This window comes from Sciurus vulgaris, assembly GCF_902686455.1.
Source record: "Sciurus vulgaris genome assembly, chromosome: 7".
NCBI lineage: Eukaryota > Metazoa > Chordata > Mammalia > Rodentia > Sciuridae > Sciurus > Sciurus vulgaris.
In genome coordinates, this window is record NC_136467.1 from 74,050,530 (window position 1) to 74,066,668 (window position 16,139).

Consider the following 16,139-nt stretch of genomic DNA (forward strand, 5'->3'; position numbering starts at 1 on the left):
TCAGGTGGGTCAAAGCCTATTCACTCTCATTTAGCATAAAGAGCAAATGTGAAGTAGAGCCAGCGATATACTTAGAATAACAAAACAAACAGAGGTAATATTTCTGTTCTGCTCGTTCCTTCTTTTGTTTGACTTTTTTCTTGGGGTGGGGGGAGGCATTCGTGGGCGTTGGTGTATTGACTTCTTTGGGTGTCTTTACAGTAGTGGAGAGACTCACCAGTAATGCACATCTTGTCTATACCTGAGAATGCCTCTATGAAAGGGAAAACACTAAGCCACACAAGCCTCGTCTTTCCTTCACTTCAGATGGCTGGAAGGGACAACTTGATTGCCTTTTAGGCCTTGGATAGTTATCTGACCATATCTGACTTCAATGTTAGAAGTCATTTCAATTTCTAACAATGGAAGGGAGATTAAATAGCTTTCTTTTGGGGGCAGTGCTAGGATCTGAACCCAGATCCTTGGGCATACTAGGCAGATGCTCTGATTCTCTTCTGTCTGGTTTAGTTTCTAGAGTCTGTAGCCAACATGTTTGCAGCTGCTCAGCAACTCTCACAAAACATCAGTCCAGGTGAGCTGCCTTCTTTGTTAATGAAAAGCCTTTTCCTTTCTCTGTGTTTGCAAACTGTTTTATGTCACTATACTTGTCACCATCTTTTAAAAGGTGATTTGGGCATACTCTTCTAATGGCCTACTCAGCACTGTCATCCTTATTTATAGCCATAAACATGGATTTTAATGTGTTGCTGTACCATGGAAGATGATCTAAATTTGACATTCTCTAAAATACCACTGGGAAATGCAGCCATACTGAAAGCAACTCAGTATGTCTTGTTTCTCCTAAATAAATGACATAATCAAAGGCTCATTTTATTTGTGCTCAGAATTCATCAGTTTCAAGATGTTTGGTTTTAATAGTACAGGGAAAGTTTATGCTAAGAAGTTGTAAAAATGATTTGTTCTCTTTCTTCTCATGCTCTACAGAAACTGCACAACTCCTCCTAATAGTCTCTGATGGACGAGGCCTTTTTCTTGAGGGCAAAGAAAGAGTCCTGGCTGCAGTTCAGTCTGCCCAGAATGCTAACATCTTTATCATTTTTGTTGTGTTGGACAATCCCAGTTCACGGGTAATTACTGAAAGCTTCATTTCCTAGAGAGAAAAGAATTCCTTTCTACCTGCTCTATCTGAAATATGGTTTGGGTCACTCCATCATATTGAGAATTCCTGGCATCCACAGAATTGTGTCAGGCTCTATTCTGTGTATCTTTATATTTTTATAATTATTCTTACCACCTGAAAGACAGTGAAGGTTATATGTAGAATCTGGTGCAGCTTTTATCTCTGGTGTCAACCATTCTTTAGATCCATTTCTAGGCTCTGGAACCCCAGGTTACTGGGCACCCTGAAAGTCAAGAACTGTTGAAATTCAAGGTTCTCAAGAGGAATGGGAAAGACTGCTCAGCGGTCTTCATAGTCTTCATAATAGAGATGTGATGTTGGAGAACTATAGAAACCTAGTCCTTCTTGGTTCTTGCTAAGTTGTTAAAGATGTCCTCACATTTGCCTCAGTCTTCCTAAAAGCTGGGATTACTGGCATGCTCATCTATATGTTGATGAATATGTTCTTCGGTCTAAAAGAAAAACTTTAGCATTTCTAAAGGTAGCTTTCAAGTTTTTTTAATTCTCATGTATTTTTTTCAAATTTTAGTTGTGATTAAAACTTAAATGTCTTAGATATGACTTCATCCTCTAGGTTGTGACTGCCCTGTAAACAACAGATAACCTCAGCTTTGATAATAGCCTGTGATCAATTTGAAATCAAGAGCAGCCCTTCAAGCACCCTTATCAGCTTAGTAAACTATGCCCACAGGGCAACTCTGTTTTTGGGTAAACACTGTCACATTAAAGTCTTGGGAGCAAGATGAAGATTTAATGGCAATTATTCCAGGTAGAGAATGAAGATATCATTGTAGGGAAAGCAGACTTTGTTTATCCTTCATCCTTGAGGGGAGTTCTAAAAATTGTCAACAGAAGAGCTAGCCAAGGTGTTGTTGTTGGTTTTTTTTATTTTTTTGGTGCTGGGTATTGAACCCAGGGCCTTGTGCTTGCAAGGCAAGCATTCTACCAACTGAGCTATGTCCCCATCCCTGGATGTTGATTTTTTTAATTTTCCTTTTTCTTTCAAATGTCTTGACAGGATTCTATCTTGGACATTAAAGTACCAATATTTAAAGGACCTGGAGAGATGCCTGAAATCCGATCATACATGGAAGAGTTCCCCTTCCCATTCTACATCATCCTTCGAGATTTGAATGCTCTTCCTGAGACGCTCAGTGATGCCCTCAGACAGTGGTTTGAGTTGGTGACTGCCTCTGATCACCCATAGAACAGAAAGAGCAGTCCAAAGTGAAACTGTTTGAATCATGGCCAGAATGTTGCAAGACTTACCTGATGCTCCCTTTTGGATAACTGTTTCTGAACTTACCCATCTAAACTATATTATTTTACCCTACATTTGATCTTTAAATCCACCCAACAGCTACAAAATACATATGAAAGCTCCTTAACAAACCTGGGGTAGAGAAGGAACAAATGGAGCAGCAAGGCTCCCTTCTCCTACTGGGGAGGCCATGCCCTCCTTTGGATCCAGCTACCTGTTTTGGATCCCCTTGCAGGAGCTCAAGACACTTTTCTAGAGATGCTGTCAAGAGCATGGGAATGAACTGTGGGCCCTTTGAACAGAGGACTTAGGGAGCTGCCATTGGGCCCTGCCTTGGCATGGGTGTGAACCTAAAGGCTAAAGGCTATCATGTGGCTGAGATGTGTACAGTTTTTTTGCAGAGCCTGATTGTGCATTTTCTTATCATGCTTATTGTGAATAGAACTCCTCTTAGAAGGCAGGAGGCTACAGTGTATGTGTTCTCAGAGACTTAAACATATGGAAGCCCAAGTAATCAACATTTGTAAGTAAAAATGAAGTGGCTTTTCAGTGTTTTCACATTTGCTGCTTCAGGAGACTATGCAATGACAAAGATAAATTTCCCTTGATTTCATTCTCTCAGTGCCAATAGGCCCAGTTGTTGTAGTACTTTTAATTTTTCCCTTAACAGTTAAGGGGAAGAATCATTGCTCACACTGCTTTTGAGCTAGACTGAGGCAGTCTTATTCTGGAAAAGAAATGCTATGTCCACAAGAATTAAGCAGCTACATCTATTTTTTTCTCCAGTTAAAATACACCCGTGGTTTTTAGGCAGTTTTTCTTTGGCCAGAAAGCAGTGCTTGAATACTTGAAACTGTGTGCTGTGTTCTATTTAATGTTCTGTCAGAATGTTCTTTTTAGGCAACATGCTATGTATGACATGATCATCTTATCTCCATGTCTGTTTTCAAGTTACACTGTGAAGTCTGCCACGCTGATGTGGTGGTCGTTAAAGACACAGATTGCTTGTTGTTTGACCAAGTGTCCTAAAGCATGTATCAAGTTATATCATTATTTTTTATTCTAAAAAGCTATGCAGTTTATATTCTGAAAGTTATTAAAATAATATAACACTGTTGAGATATGTTGTGATTTCCACCACGCACAGAGTCTGGGAGATTGAACCCAAGGATGCTATCACTAACTTAGCTACATCCTCAGCCCTTCTTAGTGAGACACTTATGTCTTAAAAGCTAAAGTTACTCAGGTTACTTGGCCTTGAACTGGCATCCTTCTGCCTCAGCTGGTGGGATTACTGGTGTGTGCCAGCATGCCCGGCCTAATTTGTGAAAATTCTGAATGGAATATGAGACGATCATAAAAGGTGTGCTAGAGGTGTGGCCTTGTCTTCTGTTTATACCATGCTGACATGACCCCACAACTTCCCTGGTTTACTATAGTTAAGTTTACTCCCATGTCTATGGGCGAGTTGGCAGAACCACACACTTCATAATGACACATCTCTTCCACTGGCCAAGCTCTCTATGGGACAGGAAATTTAATCTTCCCAGTAGGATTGGGTCTGGTAGGGAATGACAGCAACATTGACAGTGGTGCAGTCTACACTATATTTACCTTTAATCAACAGGTGTAAGATATAGCATCCCAACTGCTGTGCCCAGAATGATTCTCTTGGCCCTGGGGTGGCTCAAGGGGTTTGGGACAGAAGGAATGTTGGTAAGCAGGTCCCAAAGAATGCCATTTTTATCTCAAACTGATGACTGATGAGGTATAGGGGTCACTGACCCAGGATTGGAAGCATGACATGCCTGACTCAGGAGCAAGGCACTAAGGGTCTAGGCTACTACTGGGGCTTGCAGAAGTGAAGATAAATGAATCTGCCACATTACTGCTGACAGGGCTGACATTTGTGCCTGCTGCTCCCTCTTCCTGCCACTCAATTCCCATCTCCAAATACCCAGTCTCCTTGATCAAAAAGGTAAATTCTGACATTTGAGGAATTAGCCGAATACAAATGTTCTTCATGCTCTTAATAATCTCAGGACAATTTGCCACTCCTATAGCTCAACCTTTATCTAAGCAAAAGGCCTGAAAAGGTTTCTATTCAGAGGTCCAGCAAGGCTACTCTGGCATGTTTAATTACAGTCGTGGTTCACTTAAGGACTGGGATACCTTGTGAGAAATGCAGCACTAGGCATTTTCATTGTGTAAGTATGTTCCATGTTAAACAGCCAACTAAGCTATGATGTCACTAGGCAATAACAGAATCATCACCATGCTTTGACTTGGATGTCTGCTGGAGCTCTACTTGGATGATAAACTGTTCAAATATATCATGTTGAAAATGTCACTATGATTCTATCAGAAACTGTTCTTCTAAAATTTCTCTTCTCAACCACTCTAACAGCCACTGTTTACAAACACAGAGTTCATTCTATACCTGGCTTTATTCCCTTTCTATCTCTATCCAAATCCCAAATTAATAATCTGTCTGGTATAACTTTGGGATATTTATCCTATCTTCTCTCCCCACCCAATTCGTTGTAGATGGAGCTCTTAATCTCTAACCTTCAATGATAACACATTTGTCTTTTTTTGCTTGACTTTATTCATTGACAACATCCAAGGAGATCTTTCTAAAATCTTTACCTGAAAGTCCCTTCCGATCTTCCTGTTATGAAGAGGACACTTCAAGTTTCCGGCTACAACCTACGAGGTTCTTGCCTGACTCTCCTGTTCCTTCCCTCCCAGTATCCCTACCACTGATCTAGTCACAGAAAATGAAAGTTTCTGTGTTCCGTGAGTTGTCTGAAATCTTCTCACCTACTTTGTCTTTCTGACAACTACCTAGCACCTCTAGAAAGAATAAGCTCCCATGGCATTGAACTTCTAAGTCTTAAGACTCATGACAGTATTATTTTATATATATATATATATATATATGTATATATATATAATTTATATATATATATTTGCTTTCTGGAAGCAAAAAAGAAAGTAAAAATGTCTGTTCTAACATTTTAATTAACTGGCAACACTTTAAAAATTAAAAGAAGAAATTAAGATTTGTAGGAAAATGATAAGAAAACATTTGTCAAATTCATATGGAACACCAATAGATTCTATAAGAAGCTAGTGTCCTGCCAGATAAAACAACATAATATGCAAAGAAAATTTAAAACATTAGTCCAAGACAATAGCCAAAACGGATTCTCAGACTGTAAATAGGTACCATATGGTCAAAAATGCATTGCAAAGCCCCAGGAAGAGAATGAATTATTTAATAAATGATGTTAAAATTATAGCTTATTGACTGGAAATTCACATCATGCCATAAATTAAAATTATAGATGGAGTAAATGTTTTAACAATTAAATTTCAAAGAATTAAGAAAATAATACAGTTACAAAGTCTCAAATGGGAAGACACAAAAAAAGCCTCAAAGGAAATAAAATACACAATAATGTAGATACAAAGCTGTATGTATAATGACCAAAAAGTTAAGTAAAGGATATGGACCACAAAAAACAAGAATGAAGGTCTTATTCAGCATAAATGTACTTAAGTCATGCATGAAATCAGTATAAAATAATTGAAAGTGGCTAAGACTGTTTGGCTGCCATAGTACAGATCTGTAATGAATTGTTTCTGCTCATCTGTTATGATACAATCTGAAAAACATGCCTTTGACAATGTGGTCATGGGGTTAGCATCACTCACAATGCCTGGTAAAGCAAGACAGCCAAGAATTAGACTTCTTGCATGTGCCAGGGCCTGTTCTTAGAACACTGCATGTGATACAACCGTGAGGTAGATGCTATTTCACTTGACACTTAACAGAAGAGGAAATAGATCAAGAGAAATAGCCAGAACACAGCTAGGAAAAGGGAACACAAGGATTCCAACAGGTGACACACTCAAGTGCTCAGTACATGGGTAACTGGTCATTTTTGGTAGTACTTTTATTCACTATGGCAAATATACCATTTCTAGATGGTAAACTAAGGATGTGTTGAGGGGATAAGAACTAGGAGTAAGTAAAATCTAAAGCTGGAAGTATATGGGGGGTATTCAGTCCCTGAATTAGTGACAGGAGGAAAAAAATGGCTTAAAATCTCAATGGGACAAACATTTAAAAGTCCTGTTACAAATAATCAAGATGAAGACCACTAAAGGAAAAGGCTTTCAGAAAAAAATGAGAAAAAGAAGTGCAGGATGCAAAAATTTTAAGTAACATTTTGAAATTCGGTCTTTTAACTACATACATTAAAGAGGCTAGGAAGGAGTACACTAAAAATGTCCTCCCCCTCTTAAAAAAAACCTTAGCTTCCATTAATGAATTCTTAAGCTCATACTGTTCCAAATGCCTTACTGTTTGTATTTAGTTATTACAACCACCTTGTAACGCAGACACTATACCCCATTCAACCTAAGAGCAATCTCGGACTAAGATAGGTTAAACACCTAGCCCAGGCCACAGACCTGATAAACTCCAAACTCCCGGGCTTCACTCCCAAACACCTGGCTTTCAGGGTAGGCACACAAATCCATGCGCGTCTCTCAGGAAACGAGCTCGCTCCGCCCCCTGACCATTCCCTCACTTCCGTCCTGCGCACTGAGGCTCCTGGTGGAACGCCTTCTATGGCTGAGATGGCCGCTTCCCGGTTACCTCCAGCAACGCTAACGCTAAAGCAGGTACCAGAAGTTCTCTCTGACCTCGGTCAACATGGCGGAGTCTGAGCTGCTCGATTTTCTACCTTCTCTGTCTACAGAGTGGGTCTCGGGATCGACCGGGGCGGGTCCGCGGGGGTTCTGACCCTGCACACGCGCTGTCTTGATTGGCCGCAGGCGTTGGGGGCGGGGCTTCCCGCCGGTTTGGAGGGGACGAACCGATAGGTGCTTTTGTTATGAGGGACCGCGGAAAAGCTCGCCCTGTTTGTTGTTCCTAGCCATGATAATGAAAAAAAAATTGTTTTCAAATAATTTGAAGAGCTGCATTAATTTAGAGAAAGTTTTATTACTGTTACAATTTGTAGGTACCCGGCCACCCTTTTTCTGCACAGAAAAGTGTCCAACTCTTGATTCTTAAAGGTTCTAAAGTTTGGCAAGAGTAAGCAAACGACCCAAGTGAACTTATTACCACTTTCTTAAAAATTAAAATCAGTAGAGGGAAAAAAATTTTTTTTCTTTGCCCTCTTCAAAATTGAGAACCAAAGAGACATCGTCTGGTTACAATTTGGTTTGCCAAGGTAAAACTGGCGATTATGCAGTTTTAATTGCCATTTCTCCTCCCTCGTACAGTTCATGAGAAGGCAACAAGTTCTCATGCTCTACAGGAGGATTTTGCAAGCAATTCGGCAAGTTTCAAATGATTCTGATCGCAAGTACCTGAAGGACTGGGCAAGGGAAGAATTCAAAAGAAACAAAAGTGCCACTGAAGAGGTGAGAACAAGATCATGGTGAGGGCAGCCCCCAACTCTTAAGTATTATTTGACCAGTTTTTTTGAAAGTTTAGCTGGCATTTTTGGAATATAAATATCATCGAGATGGTATACCTTGATCATTGCTTGTAATGGTATTAATTGTCCACTCAAATGATCTTTAAAATTTTTAAATTTGCTGTACCTATACAGTTGCATCATCTGGCTTTTATGCTGTATCATATAGCTTTTGGTTTTCCTTATTTGCAGCAGTTCCAATTCCCCCATAATGACAAAAACTTTTTTGTTACTTGGGGAGTCTTTGTATGTGTGGTGCCAACTCACAGCCTTGTGTGTGCTAAGCTCACACTCTACCACTGAACTGCACTCCCAGCCCACCACTATAGGTTCTTGAACTTAACAGAATAGTGGATTGTACCTTGTTTAACCAGGTTAAATGATCATCCGATTTCCTTTTCTTCTGCAGGATGCAATCCGGATGATGATTACTCAAGGCACTATGCAACTAAAGGAGTTAGAAAAAACACTTGCTTTAGCAAAATCTTAACTATAGCATTATTCTGAAGAATCTTCAAATCTCCATGTGATTTGTTGAGCTTAGGCTTAACAATGAATTGCTCAAAGCCAAGTCAAACTGTATGTACAGTACTTCAGCAAAATATCAGGATGGAGATGTTGTGTTATAGAAAGCAAAGAAATTCACATTGAAGTGATTGCCTCAGGACTGAAAAATACACTTGAGTTTTGAAAATGTTTCTGGATGTGGCTGCAGTTTTTAAAGAAGCAACCCCTTTCTACATTGTGGGTTAGCACATGAAATAAGCTCAGCATAACCATAAGGGAAGTGCAAATCAAAATCCCAATGAGATACTACTTCATTTCCACAACTGTGGCTATAATGAAAAAGGGAAATAATAAATATTAAAGATGTGGAGAAATTGGAACCCTTACACATTGCAGGTGGAAATGTAATCTGCAGCCACTTTGGAAAACAGACTATCACCTCCTCAAAAGGTAATATAGAGTAACCATATGATTTAGCAGTTCTCCTAGGTCTATAATGAAGAGAATTCAAAACATATAAGAAATGAGTACATGAGCGCACATAGCAGCACTAGTCATTTCCAAAAAGTGGAAAGAAAATCAAATTACTTATCAACTGATAAATGTATAAATTTAGTATTTTACACAGTGAATTATTTGGCAATAAAAAGGAATAAAGGACTGATTCATACATATATACAGGTGAATTTTTATAACATTAAGTCAAAGAAGCCAGTCACAAAAAATTGTATCATATGGTTTTGTTTATATGAAATGTCCAGGTTGTTCTACCTAGGGCCATGGGTAAAATGGAGAAGTAGCTGGTGAATGGGTATGATGTTTCTTTTGAGGATGATGAAAATGTCCTAAAGTTAGATTATGTACAACTCTGCTGATTGTACAACTCTGAATATACTGTGAATATGCTGAAATCCATTCTTAATATACAGTATGTGAATAGTATATCAAGCTGTTAAATAGTATTGGATGTAGGACTAGAGGTATACTGACCTGAGGAGATACTCCAGAATTTTCTTGAAAAATCCTTCTGCATAACCCTTCAAGATTGTTAGGGTATGTTCTTTAGATGTGTCATAGTTTGATAGCCAAAGAACTCTAGCCCATTGGGAATCTGGATCTTTGCTGGAAAGACAAGAAAACTTAAATGAACACATTGAAAAACCAAAAAGAGGAGGGAAGACTAAAACATCCATAATTGCCTTAACATCCCCCGGAAGGACATAAATCTTTATGGAAGATCCTTGGTGCAATAGATTCTCCTTTAGTGACAGGAAAAACAATTTAAATAGTATATCAGAGACAAATACATTATAGCTGAGGTGAGTTTATAACAGAATTAACCTCGTGAAAGATGCTGGAATTGCCAGTCTACAAACTGAAGTCCTCTGTTAAATAGAACAAAACTAAGAAGTGAATCAGAGAATATGACCAGCACCTGAAAGATGTAGATAAAATTTTGCCAAATGATGTAGTGTTGGACTGTATGCCAGAAGAGAGTCATCAACTAATGGTACATATCTTCATGACTTAGATTGCCAGGGTCTACAAAATATTTCTAAGTACCCTTCTACAGGAGTAATCTACTGATTCAGAAAGCTTGCCTGAGCCAATTTTTAGGTGTATCAACCTACTGTAAAACCATCTGACACACAGTTCAGTTTTTGAACAGAGAACACTTGGCAATATTTTGTGTGACATGGTTGATGTACATACCAAATATAATCAGTATCTACTAAATCTTAATTCTGGAAACTTAAAAAAAAAATCACAAGGTGTTGAAGTTGGTGACTTGATGATATTCTTCCTAAAAATGTGTATGTAGAACACTTGTGGTTTGAATTCGCAAATTGAAAATATACTCCAAGAAAATCTATGCTGGTTTTTATTTTTTTGGCAATACTGAGTATTGAATCCAGGGACTCTCTGCCACTGAGTTCCATCCCCAGGCCATTGTATTTTGAGACGGTCTCATCAGGTTGCCCAGGCTGGCCTCCAACTTGTGATCCTTCTGCCTTAGCCTCCCAAGCCACTGGGATAAGAGACGTGTACCACCACCCTGGTTTGATTTTATACTTTTAAAGCAGATAAAACAACTGGAAAATGAATTCTTATTTTCTAGAGGCTAAGATTAATGTCCATGCTTTTACCTTCAACTTAAAGAACAGTTCTTTTCCTTTGTGCATTTAAGTCCTTTACCTCTTCTGAATTGTTAGCCGAGTCTTGCTGTTTAGCCTAAGAGGAGATTTACTGAGCAGTTTCTTCTCAAGTATGAAACCACAGTCACAAGATTTTGGCCAAAATAGAATTGCTGGTGACATATTTTATTCATCATGATCTTTATTAATATTCTGGATTAACTTTTCTGTGTGTCTTCTATCAACTATAGTTCCATATAAAAATTTAATTTTTCTTCCTTAATTTTCTTCCTAAATTTTAAGATGTTTGAATTGGGTGGGATTGTGCACTGTAATCCCAGTTATTCAGGAAGTTGAGACAGGAGGATTACAAGTTCAAGACCAGCCAGAGCAAGTTTGGCGAGGCCTTGTCTTTAAAAATTTTAAGGCAGCTGGGAGTATAACTCAAAGGGTAGAACGCTTGCCTAGTATGTGTGAGGCCCTGGGTTCAACCCCCAGTACAGGGGTTGGGGGAGGCTAAAGCATTTGAACTGTAATAAATCAATCCTATTTAAAAAGTTTAAGTACAGAAGCTTTGTAGCATAAGAAAAATAGCTAAGACCATTTTATAACAGTTTGCCCTTATAAATTAAATTCGTGACACAAGCATTGCTGTGTATATGCCTATAGAGAGACAAGCGACTTTCTACTAACTGAGGAAAGCAGAACATTCCCTGCTATGTGAGTTATCAGTCAAGCCAGCAGACACTCTTGGGAGAGGCAGAGACCTATCCTTCCTGTCTCATGAAATAAAAGGGAAGCAGCTCAAATCTACCTTTAAAAATTGGGTTTATGTAGAAAGGCCCAAAAAGGATCAAAAACACATTGTCATTGAAAAACTAAAATCACCGCAGGCTATTTCCTTTCTTGAATGGGGCTTTCAGGATTCTACTACTAAATTGCTATTTTTGTTTACTGAGTAAATCACTCATTTATATTACTGTCTTTAATGTATTTAATACGTTCACAATTGAAAAAGCATTTCCCTTTAAAAATCACAAACTTTATAAAAGTTACTCTGAAAGGTCATTTTTTTAAAAACCCATTTGTCTTTTAAGTTCTATGATTGTCTATTACAATCCACATTTCACAAATATATTTAACTTTTAGGAACAGTTCGTCAAAAAGTGTAACATCTTGGCTTAAATATTATTTAACTCTACAAATAATGTTTTATTATTTCTCTTTGTTCACTACTTTCCGAATGGTCAAAGTATAAACATTTAAGATTACACTGAGAAATCTTGCCATGTTACAGCAGTTTTGTTGTGATGCAGTGCACCTGATCTTGACTTTAAAGTACATGTAATTGCTCTAGTTTATCCTTTTATAGACACAAGGTAAACTGTGGCTAGGTGAAGGCACTCTTTCAGGAACCATGAAATTTATTAGTCAATCACAACAAATGAAAATAAAGGATAAACAAGGTAGTCACACTTTCATTTTTTAAATAAGGAGCTTAAGATCCATAGTATTGAGAACAACGTTTAATGCTTGGAGGAAACATAAACTCAAAGTGATAAAAATATTAAATAGAAGACAACGTGCCTCGCAAGTGTATCAACATATGACCCAAAAAGGATATAAACATGAAACACCACTGCCTTTATTTTGGGCTCCCAAAATCAAAAGTGAGATTAGAACTAATATACTAATATTTTTACTCGTACAGGTAGTTAGTATACTCAATGCAATAATGTACTAACAATTTTTAAAAACCACTAATAAACTTTTGTTTTACATCATTTTTTCCCATAGCCACTGAAAGTTTCAGCCTTAGTTTGAAACATGACATATATTACAGGCTGTAAATGTTAACAGTTCTTTCTTTGGAACAAAATACAGTGGGGGCATTTGTTTGTTTTCGCAGATAGCACAGAGGAAAAGATTTTTCTTAAGTACACATCAGATCTGCATTTAAGTTTTTGTCAAGGCTGAGGAACAAAAAACGGGCCTAACAGTGAAAGGAAAATGCCATTGCACTGGTCTTGAGATATTGTCCCCTGTGGGTTAAGAGGCTGACTGGCCTGTTCTGTTTCCTTACCCCGCTTGATTCTCTTGCACAACAGTAACAAGAGTCATGTCATCTGCCAGCTAGGTCCAGCCAGACTAGAGCCACTTGACCCTTCTCATTCCTCCCTAGTCTGTGACTTCAAACAAAAATGCCCAGTTCGGCTGGGGATATAGCTCAGTTGGTAGAGTGCTTGCCTCACATGCACAAAGCCTTGGGTTCAATCCCCAGAACCACTCCCCCCACAAAATACACACACACACACACACACACACACACACACCCAATTCACAGTGATAAATTGCCTGCTTCTGATGGGTAGGAGGAATATAATGGGAATACTCCCTCCCATCAAGGTATTCTGTGGTCTAGATCAATTAAAATTTGCTTTCAACATTTCTCAACAAGGATAACTCGATGTAATAGGAAATATTTTTATGAGAGAAAAATAACTCCTGTTTGAAGCATGATTTCCTGAGCTGCTCAGGATTTCGTCTCTACTTTGAATGTTAGGCAATTCCCAATACATGGGTGTATATTGAGGAATGATCCTATAGAAAGTAGTGATATCTTGTTGCAAATAGATTTAGAAAATGAAGGTACCATCTAGTTGTACAAGTCTATGATTCTGCATTAGAAAGGAATAGGGAAATGAAGGGAGAGCCTTCCTAGGAGCTGTCCCAACAGAGTCTGGCTTATGGAAAGAACTGCACCTATCTAATAGCTGAATTGTTGCCACACACAGGAAATCAACTTGGGATAACATCCATTTCATTCTGTATTCAGGTTCTGTAACAGTGGCACATAGCTACTGAATTACTTTTTTAAAGAAATGTCTATATCCATGGAATGTCACTCTAAGGGGGAAAAAAAAGTTTTTGTTCTCAGGGTGTTCCACTGCCAACAAGTCACTATCTTTTTGGCTCAATGAGCAGCATCTTATTCACAATTACAGCCAACAGTTACCAGGTTCCTATGGTTATAGAAATGACGTTTCTATGCATATGCAGAATTTTGAGGAGATGGATATAATCCCACATTCCTAGGGACAGAGCTTGGAAGAGAACTGAATCCAATTTTTCAACATAACCAGGCTACTTTTACAACTATTTCTGTGTTTATATTTCATTATGTAGCAAAAGTAGTCTTCAGTGTTCCATGAAGCTAGGGAATAGTGGTATCTAAATCAAGTTACTGAATTATTTGCCTTGACATTATCACTGCAAAACAGAAAGCATCTGAGGTTCTTCAATGACAGAACTCAATTCAAAATGAAATACTTTCAAAAAATTGTCTTATTCTTATAAAATGTACATCAGTAATCTCAAATTCAGAAAGGTACGCTAAGGTAACTGGGTTTGATCATGAATAGGTTGCATAAGTTTTGATTGTTATGGGAATGTTTTCCATTAATCAGTTCACTGTGATTAATCAATGATATTTTTGGCTGAAAATACAGAAAATGATCAAGTGGTGTCAACTTTCCTCATTCAAGTTCATTATTAAAACATTCCCAATGCTATTAGCCAATTACTCATTATTTAAATAAACTGACTTTTCAAAAACTTTTAAGATATACCAAATCTTGTGACATCATGAAAATCTCTTTTCCCTCAAAACCTGATAAATTTTCACCTAGTAAAAACAACATTTTGGGAATTACAAATTTGAGAAAGTAGGTTTAGCACATCTCAGAGTTACAACTCTTATATAAAGACACTCCTTTCTAGGCACAGCAGGTGGTTGACATTTATATGAATGACCACTTGAGTTCATAAAGGATTTTTTTTTTCCCCACTTTAGACTGAACTTTAGAGTTTAGGCTTACACATCATTCCATTTCTTAGTGTAGCTGGATCAATCTGAGCTTTTGAACTTCAAATGAACCTGAACTGAGGTTTAGAGTTTATAATGTAACATGACACTAAGCAAGCTCCCCTGGTTTCAGGTTAATTGAAGACTTCATAACTTCAGGGCACAGGAAGCATATGTCTGGCACACTTTAGATATTAGTGGGGTTTTTTAAAGGCAAGTCTGCTACGTGCACAAAAATCAACTCCTTAGGCATGGCTATTCTGTAGTTGCAAAACTGGAAATTCTCAAGAATCCTCTTTTGTTCTACTTTCTAGGTCCTAACTTTCCTTCTGCACTTTAGTCCTTAGTTTAGCAAGTTCCTCTTCTAAACTTTTTATGTGTTCCTTCAGTGTGGCCTTATCTTGCTGGGCTTTCTGATTGGCTTGGCTTCGTGCTTCTTCAATCTTCCTTTCATACCATTTTTCCATTTGGGTAGAAACAGCCTCAAAAAAATACTGAGTAAGCTCCAGGGCTTGGGAGGCGTCTCGAACATGAGGGGCAGTCAGCTCACTGCCTGCTGCTGGTGGCGGCTGCCCACAGTGGGTGCTGAGTGCTGGTTGCTGGGCTCGATGCCTGGTCTGCCCACTTTTCCCAGACTTCTTGGTTTGAGTGCCTCTGTTAATGCAAGGCCCAGCCTGCTGATCACATCTGGCTGCTTCGTTAAGGTGTAGCGGGGCTGTCTGGACCTTGACATTCCTTAGCCGGGAGCCTGCACAGTCAGAGGAAGACAGCTCCTGCTGGAGTCTGTGAGCAGCAGTGGAGCTGAGGGCCTTTTCCTTGGGCCTGACCACCTGAGAGGAGCTGTCAGAAGCTGCTGCTGGACCTGCAGTCACCACTGATTGATCCGCACCTGATTTCAGAAGGAAAAGAAACAGAGTAAACCCTTGTTCAACAGACTGGAAGTGTGGTGGCATCTATTTGGGAGTCCTGGGAATCCTGCTAACCACCAGCCTTCTCAATCAGCACCCATCACCTGCAGCTTCTCTGTGGTTTTGTTTTCATGTTTTTGTCCTCCCTTTCACCTGCCTCCCCGATTAGTATTTTAGCTTATCAGGAATTTCATGGATTCTGTGTTGGCCACACTGGTGGCATCTAGCTTAAAAATTTGCTAGCCTTGCCTTTAGCCTCTTCTCATTCTACCCAAGAACGCTCTGGGTCTCATTTCCTGATGCCTGATGATGACAGTGCACTATGCATCTCAATACAGAAAGGGCATTTTCTATGAGAATGAGTATTCATTCCCCTTCTCTAATTTCTGAGCCATAAAATCAGAGGACCAGTTCCTTAAACCAAGTTCCAATTCCAAAATTGGTCCTGTTCCCAAAAGCTCCACGATAAGCTCCGTGACTACTCCTGGCATAAAAAAATTTGCCCAGGATGTTTACTGTTGCATCATCACAAAGACAGAACCACAGTCCCAGACATGACTGTAGTAACACAAAACATGTGGCATCCCAGAGGCCCCCAGTGAGGCCTAATTACCAGGCGCTGAGTGACCTCAAAATTATAATTGAGTGTCACACTGTTTAATGTAAAGTGCTTTGCTATTCAGCATCTGGGGCAAGTTCAATACATTAACTACTGTTTAATGAGGATTTGTATAGTTGGCAGAGGCAAAAACACAGTCAAGGAGAGGAAAAGGGGAAAAGGCACA

At 38.9% G+C, this 16,139-nt stretch overlaps 3 protein-coding genes across 8 annotated transcripts in view; 2 read left to right on the top strand and 1 right to left on the bottom strand.

Moving 5' to 3' along the window:
• Positions 1–3,558, top strand: part of MDN1 (midasin AAA ATPase 1) — a 166,378-nt gene extending 162,820 nt beyond the window's left edge. The window contains exons 100-102 of the mRNA XM_079146702.1: positions 508–571; positions 985–1,127; positions 2,199–3,558. Coding sequence (XP_079002828.1) covers positions 508–571; positions 985–1,127; positions 2,199–2,387 — 396 coding nt within the window. The 3' untranslated portion in view covers positions 2,388–3,558. The remainder of the gene's footprint in view (positions 1–507; positions 572–984; positions 1,128–2,198) is intronic.
• A 3,473-nt stretch (positions 3,559–7,031) lies between these two features.
• LYRM2 (LYR motif containing 2) lies at positions 7,032–8,635 on the top strand. Its single transcript, XM_079146724.1, has 3 exons — positions 7,032–7,136; positions 7,743–7,883; positions 8,349–8,635. The coding sequence occupies exons 1-3, from the start codon at positions 7,083–7,085 to the stop codon at positions 8,427–8,429; spliced, it is 276 nt and encodes a 91-aa protein (XP_079002850.1). The 5' UTR covers positions 7,032–7,082; the 3' UTR covers positions 8,430–8,635.
• A 3,569-nt stretch (positions 8,636–12,204) lies between these two features.
• The window catches only part of ANKRD6 (ankyrin repeat domain 6), a 214,604-nt gene continuing 210,669 nt past the window's right edge, over positions 12,205–16,139 (bottom strand). For all 6 annotated transcript variants that reach the window (XM_079146723.1, XM_079146719.1, XM_079146722.1 and 3 more), the window contains one exon: positions 12,205–15,335. In XM_079146723.1, the coding sequence (XP_079002849.1) occupies positions 14,764–15,335 (572 nt within the window). In that variant the 3' untranslated portion in view covers positions 12,205–14,763. The remainder of the gene's footprint in view (positions 15,336–16,139) is intronic.